General features: G+C 35.7%; 1 protein-coding gene across 1 annotated transcript in view; it reads right to left on the minus strand.

Moving 5' to 3' along the window:
• Nucleotides 1-21,495, minus strand: part of LOC140142516 (uncharacterized) — a 165,869-nt gene that overhangs the window by 16,489 nt on the left and 127,885 nt on the right. Inside the window, 4 exon segments of the mRNA XM_072164506.1 lie at nt 3,190-3,313; nt 12,097-12,151; nt 12,662-12,803; nt 17,365-17,427. Of these exon segments, the coding sequence (XP_072020607.1) occupies nt 3,190-3,313; nt 12,097-12,151; nt 12,662-12,803; nt 17,365-17,427 (384 nt within the window).

Below are 21,495 nucleotides of genomic sequence, written 5' to 3' on the forward strand. Positions count from 1 at the left end.
AATGCCACTTGAAAAAGCCTGGAAATCCAATAAAATGAAGGAAAATTTACGGAAATGTCCAAAATGAGCTCTCAAATTGAGGATATTTGATTTTGAACAATTTTTCTGCTGGATTTTTTCGCCTTTGGACACTTTAAAAGTCTGGATTTCCAACAGTCACGATTGGACAAAAAGTCCGGAAATCCGAACTCCTCTATAGGGGGTGTGCATCTATTTTCTGGAATAGCCCAATAAAATAGCAGTATAATCCAAAGCTATTTCTTATTATATTTCACGTTTCATACTACAGTATGTATACTCCATTGTTGGATGTGAATTGTCTTTTTACACAATTAAACCTTCCAAATATAAATTTCACCTTACTAACTTTCCACGAAGGTACAAAGCATGGTGTATGTTTTTCCATAAAAATATAATAAGGATACCAAATCTATTAAAATATTTTCTTTTTGAAATGTTTGGAGAGCTGTTATTACAATTTGACAAACCTAAGTTAGAGTGGCTCATAATAGGTCTTGAAAAATGACAGTTCTGATAATTGAAAAAAGAATAAATGTATTTAGGAAACTGGAATTAAATTATTAAATAATTCTTTAAATATAACTTAAAGTTTGGCTTATAGGTACACTGTGCATCTGTCACCTCACATTTGTGATACAGTACTATTAACGTTTGTCCGTTGTACATTACTATATGCACCCTCAAAAATTAAACAATAATGTATTAATTGTGTCAACATCCATGGCGATATAAAAATTGTGTCAACATCCATGGCGATATAAAAATTGTGATGTTTTGAAGGGGTTAATTGACAGCACACTTTCAAGAATGACTTTAGAAAAAGGAAAATGGTGACATTATAGGACAGTAATTGTGCTTGCTTTTATGCCGATTCCGGTTGCTTCTCCTACTGTAGCTGTTGTAGTAATCTATTTGAGAAACACCCAAGAGAATCCTGATCTAAAATGGCTGTTCTCTCCTGACGCTTCCCTTTTTCGTTAAATCCCGCAAGTGTTTGCCGATTTAGCCGTATATACACCACACTGTTGTACACTTTGTTAATGCGCAGTTCACCATGCACATTAACAATGTTCGCTAACGAATGCACATCACTGTGACATTGTTATGACTAAAGCTTTCAGGATTTACCGAAAGGCGACTTCTTTTCTTAGCGAACTGTTCTGAATTATATTCTAAAATATGCAACCTGCAAATTATGTTGCAGAATATTCAACTTCCTATAAAGATGTACTTTGTGCACAAAATTCAAAAAAGGAGAAAAAAAAAGGTTTTTTTAATGCTAAGCCTACTCCTGTCTTCCCATCGTTGCTCCAAAAAAAATGGTGTAGAATATAAAAAACAAACCTCTTTGCCAATCGTGCTCTGAATTTTACTAGTATTTCTCTCAAGTCATCATCATTACAAAAAAACCTATTCAGTTTCAGAACCAAATGAGACTTGAGTAAACCAAGTAGACAATATTATGCTTTACATTGTATGAATGGTACCACAGGATGCATTGCTTCCAACCTCAACCACAGGTAGATAAGCACAAAATATTAATACAAGGAAGTTTGTTCCTAGTATCAGCTTCTATTATATCTTCATCTGACAAACAGGTTTTTTTTATCCTTTTATTTATTCTCTTCCCCTTTTAGTAATATAGGTCTAACTGGGTGCCAGGGGATGCTACAACCACCCTATGGGGTACCCAAGCTTGGTTTGGTAGGGAGGTGTGTCCAAGCATTAAAGTGGACCAATTGCTATACAGATTTCCATGAAAATTCAACCCATTGATATACCTAAATCATAAATTTTCTTTCAAACTTTTTGTAATCACAGTTTTTTATCAAATTAAAAAAAATCATAAATGACCCATTCATAGGACCTATACCAAAATTGTCCTTGAAAAAAGGTCATTGATATAGTTTTCCCCAGTTCCTCCCCTCCCCCATCAGAATAAAATAACTGAAAATTATCCCATCATCAAGTCCCCCCCCCCCCACAATCCCCTGGTAAAAAATTCTGGCTCCACCACTGGATGAGGTTTAACACAAAATTGGTGTAGCCTAGCCTGTCAACAGATCTACCTATGATACCATCCATTCAATGAGCAAATCTACAAAAACAATTCAATGTGGCATGGCATCGAGTGCCACAGAAGTGAATCACAAAAATGCCATTGTCAAAGTTTGGCTGCTCTGCATGCTTGTTGCTTGCGCTTTTTCATCATGCAATTTTGTTGTCTAGTTTGTGATGCAATTATTTGCACAAAATGCACCATTGATATTTTTACAGCATGGCACAGCACAATTATTTAATGTGTTATTTGGCTACTTTATGTTTAGTAACATTCCAAAAACTTGTTTGTTTGTAAGATAACTTTTTTCTCCCCCAAATGCTCCTATAATTTCTACAGCCAGTAAAAATCTGCACATATAACAAAGAACTGGACATCAGTACCAAACATGCCAAAACAGATAAATAAAATCGAGAAGGCGGCATGACAATTAACATATGCATATATAGAAAAAACGGCACATGCTTCATGAACATGTAACTTTGTTTATCCGTCATAACAGCAATGCTATTTGTAAGATGCCAGAAAACAAACAAAAAATGTTGGCACGATTCAGTTTTAATATAACGACATAACAGCATATAAGCAAGCACAATATGGACAAAAGAGAGATAGAAGGTAGGCAAAAAGGATGATGAAAAAAAGGTTCAACAATGCCTTGGATTTGAAAATCTCAGACATTGTTAAAATGTAGTGTTTTTGAAAGCTGTAATTAAAGTGCAATGTTCCAATAGGTTCATAATTTTTGTCTAGAATCACTAGTACATAGAAGAGAAAAAGAGCAGCAAGTTATTGTGCAGAAAATTAATGGGATTATTTTTCCTGTTCTAGAATCACTACGATTATGCTAATAAAGCGGCCTTGACACTTGTTCGAATGACAGATAGACAGACAAAACAGCAAAGAGCAAACTGCGGTAAAAAATGCTGTAAACATCACAAAAGATGATCTGACTTGGGGTTTGAATTAAATAGACTTAACGTGGCCATTTTGTTTTGCTCATAATCATTTCTTTGTAATTTAGGGTGATGAATTTTGACCCTAGATGATAAAGATATCACAATTAAGTACTGTGCACATGGTGCGGTGGGGAAAAATGCACAACATACCAGGACGTAGGTTATTCTGCCTCCGTCTCCGCCAGGTACCTGAGCGTGAATGCCTGGGTGAGCCGCTAACATCGGATGATGTAACGCTGCTGCAGCCGGGGCAAGGTCAGCATATGCTGCTAATCTGAAATGGTAACAAAAACAAGTACGAACAAGTTAGTTTTATGAATGAATTTTGTATGGATTCAATGCGACACTTGTCAGATAACTGATACTTTAAAGCAGTACGGCAAATTTTGTGGTATGTTAAATTTTGTAACATGCTCCAAGTTTCACTTATTCTATCTTAACATAAATTTCCAGATATCTGGCAAGTGCACATTTAACAATATAGTTAAAATATATGCAAAACAGTGTTATCATTAATATCTGTGCAACATTATGAGTGCTTTGTTGAGGTGAGCTATAATAGGAAGTGCTGAACATGTTTAACACACTGTTTCATGTGAGACTTGTGCATGTCATAGGTCACAAAAGTATGAAAGAAGTGGTCAAAACAGTGCATGTTTTGAGCTCCCTAGGTCTGATAAACTGTAAGGACCATACTGTTCTTTAATATTCAACTATATTTGTACTAATAAAAATAATAGTCATTCACAATAAACAAAATGGGAGCATGTTGAACTGTTCAGCACAACCTTGCAGTGCAGTGGTCTGATTCCATTACCAGGACTGATCTGTCACCCTCTGTTGGTGCAATGCTGCCCTCTGTTGGTGCAATGCTGTTAAGTACAATATTAAGCAACTTAAATCAAAGCTGACTCAAAATCTGAAGTCCTATCATTTAGCATTTGTTTTTAATGCAACATAGATACAATTTCAGTTTGAGGTAATGGGATTCCTGCATTTTAACTGGTGAGGCCGCTTTATTTCCTAGTCATCTGTATCACAGGGGAGACCTAGACTTTGTCCACTCAAGAGCAAATGTAACTAAACACTTTGTCCATGGTCGATTCCGCTTTCCTACTCACTCTCGTGTTTTGAATAAATCAAGTTCATTTCAAAAGGTCCCTGACATGGCCGCATTCATTTCATGCTGAGGTCCTATCTTGCTAATGATGTTTTGCAATGGGATGGAGCATTTGCTGATATTTCTACTGCACTTTCTTTTGTAAGTGAATTTTAAAAAAAGCAATAAAGTACTAGTAGTGAAGAAATTACATATGGAATGGTACGGTACCTACGATAGCAAATTTTCATATAAATTTCACAAAAACTGATCTGATAATCTACAAAACAATGGCTACACATTGTTATGGGGTTGTTTTTTGTTGTTGTTGCTGTTGTTTTTAACCATCAAAAGCATGCAAGTTGATCACTTATAGCATGATAATGGGAGAATTACTTAACCGCTGGGTACTATATGAACAACCTCATGGGCTGGGTACGGCTTTTTACCCAATATTATGTAAAATTTAAATTACTGAAGATAACCCGATGTTGGGTAAATTTACCCAGTTTTTTAACCTAATGCTCTAACAGTGTAAACAATTTAAATCAATGTTAATTGAACACACAATAATAACATATTTCTTTAGAAGTTGACAGCCCTGCCCTGTAAAGGCGGATTTTAGGGGGACAGCCCAGGTGTGCGCCTCCTCCCCCCAATATTTGCAGAGTGGCACCCGACTGTGTGGGCGCCGCCGCCGCCGCTGCGATCAGCACCCGCAACAGCATATGGCGCCCCTCATTGAAAAGTCCTGGATCCGCCCCTGTAAATTGTCATACAATGACTCAAAATAACATTGATTCATGGAACAAAATACCTGTGGTGGTGACTTAGTCAGAATTCGCCTATTCCTCTCCCTTCTGGTTAATTGATCACAATTAGATGTATAGCAATAAATTAATAAAGTGCAATTCACTTGAATTGTGCTATAATGAATCTCTCAAACAAAGATGAAATAAATGAAATTCAAAGCTAAAGATGACATGTTCAAATTTGTGTATGTGTATATTAAGTGGATGATTTATATATGAGTTAATAAAGCAAGAGAGGGGAAAAGATGTCAGAAAGGAGGAGGTCAGAGAGAGAATGTGGGAGAGGAAAGTGGAGAAGAAAAGGACAGGTAAGAGTAAGAGAGGGGAAAGGGGAGGGAGGGAGTAAAAGGAAGAGGGGGGAGAGAGAGTAGAGAATGCGGGGGGAGAGAGAGAGAGAATGCGGGGAGAAGAGATTGAGACAGAGCGAGAAAGAGAGTGATGAAATGAATGATTTTGAACCACAAACATGAATAGAAAATGTGAACCTACACTTTTCTCTGCTGTGAGAATACTCCATTTGGCATGTTTGGCATATTCATGTGTGGAGGGATGGACCTACTCAGCAAATAGATAGAGATAAAAGGAAATAAAGTCAGGTGATTTCACATGGATTATGCGCTTTCACAAAATAGCAAAAAACTAAATTGTTGGATCAGAATTATTTCATTTTTTTAGGCTGCCCTCTATATTTATAATTTTTTTGGTCGAAGTTGTGAAATCAGCATGGCAGTTTGATAGGAATAATCAAAATGGTGATTGTACCATTTATTGCATCAACCCCAAAATCAAAGTTCATACAGTGACTAATGTATTCCTGTAGCCAAGCATGAAGCTGGTCCAGATGGTAAGGAGGCTAAAAGCGGGAATACAGAAAATAACTTGGTGCGATCGCAGGGGACTTGATGATAAAGGGGCCTAAAATACTTTATAAAACTCTCTGTGTGCAAGTATTTACAGCCGTCTCACTCTACTCTTCCCATATTCCTGTAATGCCTGTGAACTGACTGTGTCTATCCTACCCAAAAAGACTAGAAAGTGTCAACTCTAATTGTACTAAATGAATGCACCAGATTTCTTAACTTTGTCTAATGCAGGTGATACTTACACACCATGCTTAAACTGAGCGTGGAATTTAAGATGCACTTCGAGACATAAGTCAAAACCGTTTTCTTAACTTAAGGTAGAGAGGTGAATGCAATGCCATGTAGGACGCTATGGCTCAGCTCAAGTGTTTCAGAATTTGCCTCGTTAAATAACGAAGCTTTTCATAATTTATTCTTTTACCACAGGGCTGAATCCATAATAGAGAGAGGTCAATCAATTCAATATAACAAAAGGAGTTACAGTCCAACCTCCCTTATCAGGACCTTTCTATGTTATCCATCTGATCTTCATAAGAAAACCGGTTTTTAATGTTCTGACACCATAATTTAATGCTGCGAAGCATTCAGATACCAAATACCATATCAAATACCATTGTCTACTGTCCCCAATTTTCCACTTTTGGACATTCAATGCAGAAACACACATAATTCACTTATCCAGCCAGTGTTTCATCATAACCGGTACTTTCAAACAGAGTTTTGGAAATAATCTAATACTGGAACTAACTTTTTTTTTTACAACTTCTGCTACGTTGCGTCTGGAACCACCAGACTTCATCAGGCAACTGACCCGCTGGGCTGGTCACGAGATAGATGGCTAGGTATCGTCCTGATGGCCCGGTCCCATGCATGAGGTAAGTTGAATGCATGGGACCGGGCCATCGGGATGATACCTAGCCGTCTATTACATAACCAGTCCAGCAGGTCAGTTGCCTGATTAACTCTGGTGGTTCCAGACGCAACATAGCAAAAGTTGTAAAAAAAGTAAGTTCCAGTATTAGATTATTTCCAAAACTCAATTTTGATTTGTCTCTGGGTTACAGGCATGGATCCAGGTTTTTGCAAGGGGCAGTAAAATTGCCAGGGGGACCAAAGTCAGATAATTGTGCACAGGGAGTCAAAATCACTCACTTTCACCCCTGAAATAGGTTTTCTAGATGTTCTTTTCTCCCTCTATTTGAGGTGGGGCATGCCTCCATGGATCCACCCCTGATGGGTTAGTATCTGGATTAGGATTAGTTTTCAGGATGGGAACCATGTCACTTAGCTGTTGAAAAAAGGCTTTGTCAATTGAACCAAAATAAAAAGCCAAAGAATTCTGCTTCTCTAGTAATTGTGACTTCATGCCACAGGCTACATAAAACCATTATAGGTTTATAATGACTGCATATTACAAGACAACTAATACAGAGTTTTAAGGGGGTACTACACCCCTCGATAAATTTGTGTCTATTTTTGCATTTTTCTCAAAAACTAATAACACAGTGGTAACAAAAGTTATGTATATTATAGGGCAAGGAATCCAATTACTACACTGGAATTTCAGTGACCCAAGACAAGCGGTTAGTTATTTATGATAAGAAAAGAGGTACCGCTAGAATGTACCTCATTTCCTATCATATATACTGAACCGCTTGTCTTGAGTCACTGCAATTTCAGTGTAGTAATTGGATTCCTTGCCCGAATAATATACATAACTTTTGTTACCAGTGTGTTATTATTTTTAAGAAGAATGCAAAAATAGTCACAAATTTACCACAGGGGTGTAGTACCCCCTTAAACCTAATTCATAAATAAAATTTTGTTATTTTTTTACAGCAAAATATTCACTAAAAATGTCGGATGATAGAACAATATGAATACATCCGCCGCCAAGTAAAAAAATCTGTTGCAAATAGTACACAGAATGTAATTGGACACTTTTAATACATGCTCTAATGCCTTTTTTAATTGGATACATGGTTCTAAGATCTTTATTAAGACAAGACATTGATCAACATAAGTTCAACAGATGACATGGTTCATATATATAGGTTTGAGATTAATCGGGGGTTAGATGTAGCAATCAATATTTTAAGGGGTTTAATGCAAGAAGTCATATCTGTAATAGCTGCCAGGTGTCATATTTTAGATGTGGTACACAATATAAAGTCAGAAATGGTCAAATATACATAGGGCAGCTATTGCAGATGGTCTGCTGGCACTTATCCCTCCATACAGGTGGGAAGGCAAATAGAATTGATTGAGCAGACACACAATTTTCCAGGAGTAGCGGAACTGGGTTACAAAATTGTTTTTCTAATATCAGGAAAGAAGAAAAATGAAATGTTATTTCCAGGAAAACTGGGAGGGGGATTATTTTCTTTAAGATGAAGCAATAAAACGTTTAATTTAGAAACTTGCAACTTGCAGGGAAAGGGGTAAATAATAATTTTTTTAAGGTAACACAAGACAGTGTACCAATAATTTGTATCGGAAAATTTTGAATTTATCCATTCCCCTGGCATAAATATTGATTGTTCTTAGTAAAAACTAGAGCATGTGAGTTCCTCTAAATCTAGAAATTGTCATTTATACCTATTTAAGAATGAAATTTGCTCATTGTGTATAATGTAAACAAAACAAAAATTAGTAATTCAATTTTCATTTTGCACTGTAATCATCGCCTAGGCCCCAAGGATATATGAAATGTGTTAGCTTAAGATTTGTATACATGCAAAATCAAGTTTCTCTTACTTGTGTTTGATATTTAACTGTATTATTGAACAAAAGATCTTGATCATCTCTCAAATTTGGGCCAAATTGGATGGTTTCAGAGTCCCATCATTTCAAAATTACTTTTTACTTTACTGTTTTTACCCATAGTTCAATACACACGCATATTCATTTATCGATTTATTTATGCCCCAAATGACGGAGTGTTTTGCTACTTTATGGGCCAGTGCACCAAGCATGCAAAATTGTGCAATTTTGCCCTATTTAGGCCAAAAATTTGGTGTCTTGTGCTAAAAAGGAAGATGCAGGGGTATAAGACCCCCTACCCTAAAAATTCATGGGGTCCTGACCCCCATGTCCCAAAATATGCTTTAGGTCAAACATAAAGTTTGAGAATTATGATCAAAACAATTGTTTCTTATAATAATGTTGTAAAAAGCAAGTTAAGAGCAACTTGATTCCTCTATGTTGGTTTACCTAGACACTATGGCCCCAAACATGCTCATCCATTCAGGCACAGTTCTTTATAACCCCAATAGCCTTATACAGTCACCAAATGACCTTTTAAAATATTGGGCACAAAAACTCACACTCCACAACTTTAGGTCAAATATTGTGCTATGATTGTTTAATGAAGGTTATTGAACTGCACCATCAGAGATGAGGCCATGTTGGCTCATAGTGAGAAATTGCATTTAATTTGCTTTGCTTTTTAAAATGTTAGTAGTGGTTTGACAGCTCCTTGCAATGGAATCAGTTTTTAAAGACAACATGTAGAAAGTGCATGAATAATTATATCCACTTAACAGATTTTGGTGATTTGCCATGTGTAGGCTAGCTAGGCTTGTTGGGGTCGTGACGCTGGCCGGTGACGGCCAAGGGAATGCCGGCGGTGATCCACTCCATGAAGGAGTCACTGATGGGCTGTGTATAACACACACATACACACACACAAACGAACGAGTGGTGGGAAAATTAGCATTAAATTAGCATCAAATCATAACTTAGTAATTATAGAATGAAGGTGGTCTTTGGAAAAGGTTCAGCATCATGTTTAGGGGTTACACAAAACTGATAGATTGAAAATTAAAGCATGAAGAATCATTCACATCTACAAACAAATCAATTTATTTCAATTTAATCTGTCAAAATTGTGAGTATAAGTTTCAATTAGTTTCCTCAAGCGATTTCTTCATAACATGCACTGTTCTAAGATTATGCAAATTTTGACAAGAACTTGATTAAATTAATCCATGTGCAATGCAAAAATGTGAATCTGAAATTTGACAAATCATCTATATGTCTCCCCATTGGATTCTGCTGTATCATATAAATCCCACACGTCTCATTTAGGAGTTGTATTCTCCATTACCCATAAGGGATAATATCACCTATAAGAGATGTTGATATCTGGTTTACCCCTATAAGGGATAATATCACCTATAAGAGATGTTGATATCTGGTTTACCCTGCAGCACCCATAAGGGAAATATGCCAAATGGGATAATTATTTCAATTGGGTCTCTAATTAGAAGTCAACACATCCTTGGAGCAAAATCAAATATTTGGATTCCCGTGCTAAGCTGACAATTCCATCAAATAAATATGCTTCAAGATGTCATAACCATCACCAAAAAATTGAATTTGTGAGGCAAATTACTGCTTATTAAATTTTTTGCCGATCTGTGTGATAGATTCAGGCACTGTGGCATGGCAAAGTGAAGAAACTGCCCCAGTATATGGATGCATTAGTCTAGTAAATGGGCTATTCCTTTTAAAATCCTCACCACCACTGTCAAAGATTTTGGAAATGTCTTCCACAGGGGGAGTAAGAATGAACACATTAGGCAGCTCCATTTGCATTTCATACACCCTCTGAGAATGATTCATCCTGAATCTTTCACAGGGAGAGAGAGTTTCAAATAGAGTTGGTTAATATGTTCATTGTTATTTCAAAATCTTCCACAGGAGTACTGTGAATTTGAAATGGAACAGCCCAATGTAGCAAGGAATGCCCAAAACACCAAGTTGATGACTTTATTATACCCACCAGCCCTACCCACCCCCCTAAAGCTAGCCCCAGCTTGGGGATGTAGACCAAAGTTTAGTTGTGATACAGTCTACAGAGTATTATAGGGACATTTCGATATATCATGTCTTTAGAGAATTCATGCAAGATCTTTGTACACAAAAAGTTGATCTGTTCAGAAATGGGATTCACATTAAAATTTTGCTTTTGCTTTTGTGCCCCCTTTATAGATAGAGTAAACTGCTCAAATTTTGTTTGGATACTAAATTTACCAATAATGGGATCCATTTTTATACCAGAGGCTCATATTTTAGGCCAATATTGTTTGTATGTTCTGGATAATTTTGGCACAAGATTCATTACCACCAATTTCCAAACAAGGTTAAGGGCTGGGGTATGAACGTTTGGACAGTATTTAATTTGGGACATTAGAGCACATCAGACATATCGAATTGCATTCTGAATACGAAGAATGTCATTCTGATATCAAATAATTTTGATTTTTGAAATTAGCAATTTAATACACATTTATGGCAAATCATTAAAATTGATATTTTTGATATTTAACAGTACTTGAAGTAAACTTTATAAATCTGATGATTTATACTTAAAGTGTATGTAGGTGGGATGAAAAGCTGACGATCAATAGAAAATTTTGACCTTTGATATTGAAGATATGGATTTTTTTCCCAAAACACCAAAAAAAAATTAGGCCTTTTTGGGAAAAAATCCATATCTTCAATATGAAAGGTCAAAATTTTCAATTGACCGTCGGCTTTTCCTCCCTGCTACATACACTTTAAGAATATATCATTAGATTTATATAATTTACTTCGAGGACTGTTATATATCAAAAATTTGAAAAATATCAAATTTTTATAATTTGTCATAAAATTTGTATTATATTGTGATTTTCAAAAAATGAAAATTATTTGATATCAGAAAGACATGCTTCAGATTCAGAATGCAATTCGATAGGTCTGAGGTGCTTTCATGTCCCACAAAAAATACTGTCGAAACGCAATAAACGCTCATTTTAGATCCCTTAAGATAATTTCGAAAAAAATGTTGTCATCAGGCCTGATTTGACTGATTTTGAGACCATTTTAGTACAAAATTCAATAAGCACATTGCAAATACTATACTTGAAGGAAAATGCCATCAAACTTGTGCAGTTATGTTTCTAGAATATAAATAGGCCTAATGAGATTTCCTTGAATAGTACATAACCAAAAGGAAACTGCATGCATGATTTTCTTGAAAAATAAAAATAGACGACCAACGGGCAGAGTGATTCTACAGAATTAACTACACATGCAAAGAAAGGAAAACAGCAGAACACTTTGCACCAAATGGTGATTTTTAAAACCATAAAACACCCATCTGAAAATACAACATATTAATGCAAACACCGCAAGCCACAGCAAGATGAGAATGATAAAAATATGCCTCTATAAAATAGTAAATAGATATGCGATTCAACATATTTACAAGAGATTTTTTTTTTCTAATACTTACGGATGGTGTGCCCATGTGTGAGCATGTCCCGGTAAGAACACTGTATCTAATTCATCTAAAATATTAATAAGAAAGTGAAGAAAATTCATATATTTGATTTTGTGTTATTATGAATCATGCTCTTTTATAATATAAATTATTGTCATTCGATATGTGGTTCATCTACAATGCACATATACATAGCTGACGTAATTAATTGGCAAAGAGAAAGCAGGTTTTAATTCTTTTTTTAACCCACGAAAGTGAGAAAAAAACAGCTTTTTTGGTGAACAAACATTTTTAGAAGGGAAAAATGTACAATAGAGCAATTGGTTAGAATTGGATGATGTCACCATACTAAGGAAAACAAGCTCTTCTGGTACATATAACCCCACAGAATCGATGGCCAGGCCAGCAAAATCCAAGTGGCTACCGGTCTTTGATCTTCTGCTCGGCATGAGAGGGGTCCGAGGTTCAAGTAACTGGGGGTACCAAGTAACTTCTTTGTTCATTTTCTCTCCTTTTTCGTTTCTTCTTTCCCTTCCGATAGCAAAAAACCATGGGTTGGGTTCGGGGTAATACTTACATGGGTCCCTGGGCGTGATCTGTGGTCCCATTGCCGGGTTTGTCGGCTGTGGGGATGTCTGCTTAGGCTTGGTCACTTTGGTATTGGATTTGGCAAATTCTAACCTAATCGTCTGTGGTTGGTCAGGATCGAAGCGTACACCCTGTATAAGTGGAAGAAGGAAAAAAACAGGTAAGGTAAATATTATGAATAGAACATCATTTAAATTCATGAGATTTTAGAACTGGTTTGAGCTGCAAACGAATGTTTTTCACCGGTTTTTCCAGAGCTGCATCAATGGGTGGAGAATTTGACTAGTAACACCTGGCTGGTCAGTTGATGTTTTACCAGCTATCAGTTGGATGCAATTTAAGCAAGATTTTGATACTAAACTCAATTTTTAGATTTGATTGAACCATAACCACAAAAGACTCATTCCAAAAGTATTTTCAACATATCTGGTTACACTCATAATAAGGGTATACCATTGTATACATCAAGAAACAATAGTCGATTTGATTTGCACCAAAACTATAAAATTACATTTACATTCCAAAACCAAAACCAGATTGTTTCTCAAAAAATTAGAACTTCAAACGAGTATGTGTAATATGATAGTGACTTCGTACAAGCTGTTCATCACTATCACTATATAATCAAACTTCAAGATTCTAAACCAGAAACCAATTCAGAATACATTTTCAGACTCTTGATACTTTTCACATGCTTCTCACAAGTATACAATGCATCTTAATGTATCACACATACAATATTGGACATGGATTAGTATGTTTTTGACTACGGCTATTTACTTAAGCACATTAGCAATGCAGCAACAGCGACTTAAGTAGATTTTAAACAGCTACACCGTGCCGGCTTGAGGCCATCCAAGCCTGCCGAATTCAACACAGAAAAAGGGTAAATCTGATATACTTGGCAGACATTGTATGCAGTGAATTACCTCTTATTATTTTATACAATAATACAAAAAATATGTAACTATCAGTCTACTTCATATTGAAAATATTCTTCTACTCAGGGCTGTCAACTTTTCAAGAAATGCTTGGCATGGGAATTTGTTGAACAGGGGCTTACTTAACGAAAATATTGTTTAACGATTAAATGACCAAATTTTTTTTTTGCCAAGGTGCTCAAGAATCTAAAATGTTGACGATACTTGTTTGATAATTAATTAAAGACTTGTCTTTCAATAATATTAGTTTTAAGTGAAAAACATTGGATTTATTTTAAACCCTGATTTTTCAGGATTTAGGTTTGGTCGCTGATGGCAACACAACATTTTTTCTCCTTTAATATGAAAACACAGCACCCGACAGAATACACACCCAAATGTTTCCGCAATAAATTTATCTCTTCATTATCAAAAATGGATAGTGGAAAAGGTTATCAAAGTCCCTTTAAATTTTCCTGATATATATTTCCCATCACTGAGTCAATACTCCCCCATTTTGGAATATATTCAAATACATGCAACTTGTTCCCCCAGTTTTACCGATCAGTGGAACATAATCTCACTGCATCTCCTTGTGCCGACCAAATGTTGGTATAGTGTTGTGATTTGACAAAAGCCAAACATTGTAAGCACCTACTTAGATAATCGCTATCAAAACAGACGTCGCAAGCACTTGCATTTTTATCATCGCCAGAGAGTTTCCGACGCCAATGTTTTTTGCCTCTTGTATTTATTTATTTGTTTTGCATGTACTTTAGTAGATCTCAGCTAGTGTATTAATAAGGATGCATAATCACTGGTTGGTTGGGGACTTTACCCTTCAACATGCCTTGCTTAAGATTCAACATTTTTACCATTTAAAAAAAATTTCTAGGAAATACATTCAAGTACAAATATTCCCAGTATTGGTTATGTGGTTCTAAAAAAATCCTTGCAACTTTCGAAGAAAAAAAATTAGCTTCTAGACCAACTATAACACACGCACCGATTTGTTACAATAACTAAATACTACAATACTATCAAGTTTTTTGTCCCATGATGGCCATATACGGAATATTTTTGAGATCTCTAGATTAACAATAACAATGCAGTGTTTTCATTTTGATATCAATCAGTTCTCACTTGGGCACCGAACTATCAAGTGGATATAAAGCGGAAATCTTCTGAGACATTCAACATAAGATTTAATCAATGTTGTTTACATGTAAAAAAAAGTACGGAAATATAATAGTCTGAAGGTTCCCTCGTCTGAAGGCTCCTGAGGCGAAGGTTCGCTAGTCCGGACACGTAATTTACCATTCGCTAGTCCGAATTCTGAAAAAGGTTCACTGGTCCGAATATCGGGGTCTCTAGTCTGAATAATAAATAAGGTTCTCTAGAATAAGACTCTCTAACCCTAAACCCTAACCCTTATTCTATATTCGGACTAGAGAACCTTCGGATTAGCGAACTTAATTTGGTTTTTGGACTAGCGACCCTTTGGACCAGAGACCCTTTGGACTAGCGACCCTTTGAACTAGAGAGAAGTCATGGAAATAAAATAATATATGGATCATTTCAAATTCGCAATTTTATAACTATGATGAGCAAATTATATTACAAATTGTGATAACATTCACACCAGATATGGTTATTCAGGTTTAATGGAAGCCCTTATGTCCTTCTTGTTAAAATCCAAGACTGTGTTAAAGGTTGTCATAACCAAGTATACAGCCATAAGGATGATGATTAGTCTTCATTCGCAGTACGAGCCCTGTGGGGCTGAACAAATCTATTGGCAGGCAGACAGACAGTACTACAAACCATCAGCAAGTCTTAAATAAAAAGGCATAAATCACATTGGATAACTGGAACATAATAATGCACTGATTGATGTCCTAGTAATAGCGCTATGCTGTAGTTCGGAGCGTGTCGCGTAACATAACTTTTAAGATGTATAGCACCGGTGCATTTTGTTTCCAGTATAGCAAGTCAGCAAGAGGAGCTGTGATATTAATATCAAGATTTATTTGAAAAGCTCCTTGCGGTGATGGGAAAGGTAAAAAGGCCCTGGGGATAGCGAATGATGTGGTTCTCCATTGATAGGAGGGATGTGGTGTCTATGGCTACCTGTAAGTGAACTTATCTCAATTGTTCTAGAACCGAGAAATAAAGGACAATTACATTTATATATACAAATATTGTTTCTGTAGATCATATAAATGACTTGAACCCCTACTTGTGACGTTTCATGCCGGGTTTCATGGTAATTATTGTATTAGTTTTGATTTGATGCGATAAAGGGTTTGGTTTCTTATTTCTATAGCCTATACCTAGAAAACTTTTTCTTTATTATAGGGTCCATTAGAGAGCAGTGTGCAACTTAAAAGGTATCAAAACTGGACATGTAGTTCCGCCATCTCTTTACAAACACCTCGGACACTTTAAAAACAACACATTTAGACACTGCAATAACAGTGTTTAGAAATAGGGGACAGATTAGTGTTTAGAAAGCTAAATGCTTAGCATTTACACACTTAAACACATAATCATAAATGTGTTTAGGATCCAAACATTAACATGTTTAACAGTTAACTTTCTGAACACTTATCTGCCCCCTATTTTTCAACACTCTTTTTGCAGTTTATACTAGAATGAAAGTTGATCTGCGTTGGACTTCGAAGTCATCATAATTTAGTTCAGTTTGCAAAAAATTATAAATAACAAGATAGGGTTGGAAGCAAAGTGTGGGGATTCATAAGCATTTCCCTTTCTCTTTATGATGGCCCATTCCTTTTTTAAAGGAATTTTTATTCCTTATGGTGGAATAAAATTAAAATCAAGAACTTGACAAGATGGACTTGTAGTGCACTAAATGGATATAATGATATCAAGAAAAACATAACAAATTGTTTTTCTTTCAATGTGATGCCATCTCAGTAACCCCTTATAACACTTTTTGAAGTAAATCTACGGAGCTCAGTACTGACAATGGGATACAATAGCCAACATAGTGTCTGGTTCCATGTTACAATGCATAGCACAAAAGGACCTTTTGAACTCATTCTACCGCTTAGAAAGCTGCCCGTGATATTTCCACGTCTAAAATTACCCGACTCAGAGAAATCCAACTCTCCAACGGTTTACATTAAATTGTGTTATAGCCTGGGACACTGTAATGCTAGTTGGCCAACATAAACGATGTGATGGTTCAGTTTCTCCAATCCTTGGATCATTCATAACCGCTCGTTGGCCTAGTGGACAATGCAATGTCCAGTACTTGTCACCTGTCCAGCTTGACCGATCGGTTGGGGATATCGTGTAACAAGTTGTCTTGCAGACTGTGAAACATTATCATCATGATGGTCAAATTTTCATGTCATTTATTTTGATGATGCCTTTAACTGACATGCAGAAAATAGTTTTATTTTTCCATTTACCAGAATCCTCTTCGAAATGAACATTATCTTCTATATAAAATATAGGTCCATTGATTGTGGCCTAAAAATCATACAACATGATTTTTACTAGATTTTCATTTAACTTGTAAAAAATATTTTAACAAACTAGAACAAAATGGAACATTTTGATCAGTGGCATAACTAGACTTTCCATAGTGAGGAGCCAGGCAGGGGCAAATATGCCGGGGGAATGGGGGTCAAAATACTGATCCTCTACAAAACAGTCAACTCATTTAGGGGGGAAGGGACAAGGGCTCCTACAAAGCAAGGGCTCCCAAGGGGGTGGGGCTCCCTTTTCAGTTTCATCTTACCTGTAATGCTTGCTTTGCTGCTTCTGCTCCCGTTCTTGAGTCAAATGTGACGAATCCTACAGGCTGTAAGTAGAATAAAAATTGAACAGTTCAAATTTTAATTCTATCAAATGATATAGATGATAAAATACAGACCTTTTCATGGCTTAACTATAGGGGCTAAAAAAAGGTCTTTCAATAACCACTGAACAAATCATGTTTGTCTTAATTTGAAGACATTTATCAAGTAGATTTCAAAAGTTGTAAGCTTTAAATTTTCAGCATTTTATTTGATTTTATTTTATTTTCAACATTTTAAAATCTGATAGCTCCAAGTGAAGAAGTGCAACTTCATGTCTGCATTTATATGTATGTATCTGTGATGCAATTTACTTCAGGAGGAAAACTCAAAGTACAGTACATTTGAGCGAGATTTAGGTCAAATAATATCAAAATAAAAGGTCTCTAATGCTTTGTCTGTTTATTGTAGCTTGAAAATTAAATGGCACTGCTCTTTGCTGGGAAGCCTTTGAAAGACTGCTAAGTTGCTAGCAAAGTCTGAAATTGAAGGGAAACATGCCAAGTGACGGTGATATAAATGTTCTACGCACGAAATAGCGACAAACCTTTATATTTTAAAGTGGGACAGCATTTGACTCTTCCTATCTTAACAGTAAATTGTTGCTCTTATGAATCAATGATCCCTCTTGATAAAGAAGTGGGTAATAGCTTGAGTTGTGGAGTATTGAAGACTGTGAAAGCTTCAAATCAAGTTGTAGAACCCAAGTCAGGTGAAATGAACAGTCATACATTTGGTAGAGCTGCCTGAAACCATGTTGAGATTTGAGGGGCATTTTATTCCTGTTCTGATTACACTTAATTTTAATTTCATCTTTTGAAAATGGGCTATTCCAATTGAAATCTATTCACCCCCTATGGAAAACATAACCTTAATCTCTCACACAGAGAGTGTAGATTTCAAATAGAGTCCCCCATTCAGGTAGCCCCATTAGCCTTTTCGAGATAAGGCGGACACAATAGGATGGCGCTGCACTAAGTGGGTAAAGTCTTTTGAATTTGGTGGTTTTTACCCAACTTGAAGACTGCCCTCCTTTTGTGTACACCATACTTCAAAAAGGCTAATTTGAAATTCAACTCCCTGTGTGGGAGATTAAGGTCACATCTTCAATAGGGGGGGGGGGGGGTGGATTTCAACTGGAATAGCCAAATGAATTTTCATATCACTCACTATTATCTATCAAGATAAAATGATTTATATTTTTACTTATGACCACAAATAGTGGAATACACTATGTTAATTTCTGAAAGCCTTGTCATTTTCAATCAAATATGAAATCCAGTTTCCTGTTGGTCAGCGTGACCAAAGGTTTTTGCAATTTTTTAATTTGCAAAAGTCGCCGCTGGATTGGTTCGAATCCCGTTAAGGTCAAATTTTTTTACTACTAAAAAATCATTTTAACTTGGATTAGAATTTTTTTTACTTCATTTGACTCAAAAATTTTTATGAATAAGACTTTTTTTCACGCTAGATGCTGTCAAACAGACAAATTATAGCTCTACTTTTTATACTGAATCAACCGCCCCTGCACCCTTTCCCCCCAAAAAAATCACCAGCAAAAAAGACACCCGATAACCATTGTTCAAAAACATTATGACTAAAACAATGTTAAAAGAATGTATGGGTTATTACAAGTCCACACAAGATACAGCCTTTTTGTTGTTGAAAGAGTCACCCACCCAATCCATAACCAAACATATCAATAAGGCAATCGACAGCCGATCACCTTCATTTATCTCTTGTTAATATCAACTCTGCCCACATTATCAGCTCGTATGCATATTATGCTGATAATACGCGACAACAGATATATTTACATTAAAAAAGCGATACTGAAGCTCTCATTAATAACATCCATCCAGCCACAATCGGCCAAGTCACTACTACGCTTTGCTTGCTTGTATTTTTGCGGCTCGTTACCATGGTTATGACCATGCTGTCTGTGCATTTTCAATGACTTGGATTCACTTCTCTTCACTTTTGAGAGCTTGACTGACCAAAGCTAGAAAAAAACATACAATGCTACCTTTTGTGTGCAAATGGACAGGGGACCAATGCTTATTTTATTGGTTCTTTTTACCCTTTTTCAATATAAATTGAATTCTGTCCAATTCAAACCTATATTTAAGTGTATACTACTGAGTAGCTTTATCTTTACTCAATTTGTTTTTAATGGGAAATATGTGTTTAAGCGTCAGAGATGTGTTCAGTAGTATTTGCCAAAGCGCCACAAATGTGTTCTATAGTATTTGCTGTTCTCTTTTTGTCTTCACGCTATATATAAAGGTTTCATATAATTACTGTCGATTCTAAGATGAAATCCCAGTTGACACTTTAGTTGATTTAACATGGTCCATGTAACTTATATCTTTATTGCAGCATCATACCCCTGAACTACAACAAAGTCATCTTTCCATGAATTCTTGTTTTCTCCTGAACTGTGTAAAGAAGCATGAGATGATTCTTTAGCACGTGCCATTTGAAGACATGAAAAAGAACTTAACAGTGAACAAAAACTTGAAGGTTTATAAAGTCTCTCTCAAACAAAATTTTCTTTTAACCAAAAATTGGGCCGAAATATATAAAAACAGGTAAAAACTACTGAAATTTAAACAAAGTCCTTTTACCTGCCTTTAGTATAATTACAAGAATGAGAAGAAACCAATAAGAGTAAACACTGGAAAAAACTAAATTGCAGAAAAAAACCAGATGATGGATTTAGTTGATAACATTTGAAAATGGCAATACAATAGGCTCTTCCAGTTGGAACCCCCCAGTCCCCCACTAAGGAAGACACCGCCCTAATCTCCCACACAGGAGATTCATGTCTTCCATAGGGGGTGTATGGATTTCAATTCAAATAGCTCAATGAGGCTTGATTTAAAGAACTTACGTGGAATAACAGGTTCATAAAGAAACAGGATGAAATGTTATTTTGTTGAGAAAAAAACCTAACCAGAGGTTGCGGGAAAATTGGAGGAAACGGAAAGACGCTTTTATAAATCATACTGAAAATTTCATAGAAATTTTAACTTAGTCTTCATGCAAAACACTCCCAAAATTGTAGCATGTACTTGATGAAAACAAATAAAATATTAATTTTCAAATTTTTTGGTAGTTTTTAATAAAAATGGAAAAGCAATTATCATTAAGCTTGATACAAACAAGGTCCATGCTATCTAAAGCTCTGGAGGCTTTACATACATGTACTAGGCCTGCTAAGAATACACGATTATGGACGCCAAAATATGCACCTCGATTTTCCATTTTTTTTTTTTTTTTCTTGGCAATTTGTTTTTGGCGATTTTCAATTTCTTTTTTGAAAAATTATTAGGTCAATGGACTCTCCAAATCCTTGAATAGAAAAAAAAACATTTTTATAAAGATTTTTCCCCAAATGACAAAAAAACATTTCATATTTGCGTATTCTTAGCAGCACTGCGTTATACACTTCCCATTTTTGTAAAATGTAAGCATAAATAATGAAAGTAATTAACTAATGCACAGTGATATGATGGTGGCAAACAAGGCAATTTTACCCGAAATAGACTTGCTACATCTAGAACAAGTAATAACACGGAGGCTCTACGTGGAACAAAATATACAAAATGGAAATGTATGTATACAGGAAATGTGAGACTGATATGAATTCATAATATCTTGTATTTTTCATGTGTAAATTGACTGTGGGACTGATGTGAATTCATGACAGCAAGCTGATATGAGTATTACAAATAAGATGCAAATTGTGCCACTTCAGAGAATACGATTCATGCGCTGCGGCTTTTTTGTATGATAAAATGCCATTTTTTTATCTTTGATATTGATGCAAATTATCTGGTTTAAAAGTATATATTTAAGAACAGACCATATAAAGGACAAGGGGACCAGTCTGCAGGAAAGCAGTATTCTCTATATTTTATTTTAAAAAACCACTTAAATGTGTTTATAAATTTGATTGATTGAGTAAGGAGAGCAAATAACGGCACTCCAGAAAGCTCACCTCAAATACATTAGGAGTGACATTCTCAGCAGTAATGTGCACACTGATTTGCGCCAACAATTTAGTAATG

The sequence above is a fragment of the Amphiura filiformis genome, chromosome 20 (genome assembly GCF_039555335.1).
Source record: "Amphiura filiformis chromosome 20, Afil_fr2py, whole genome shotgun sequence".
In the NCBI taxonomy this organism is placed as follows: Eukaryota; Metazoa; Echinodermata; class Ophiuroidea; order Amphilepidida; family Amphiuridae; genus Amphiura; species Amphiura filiformis.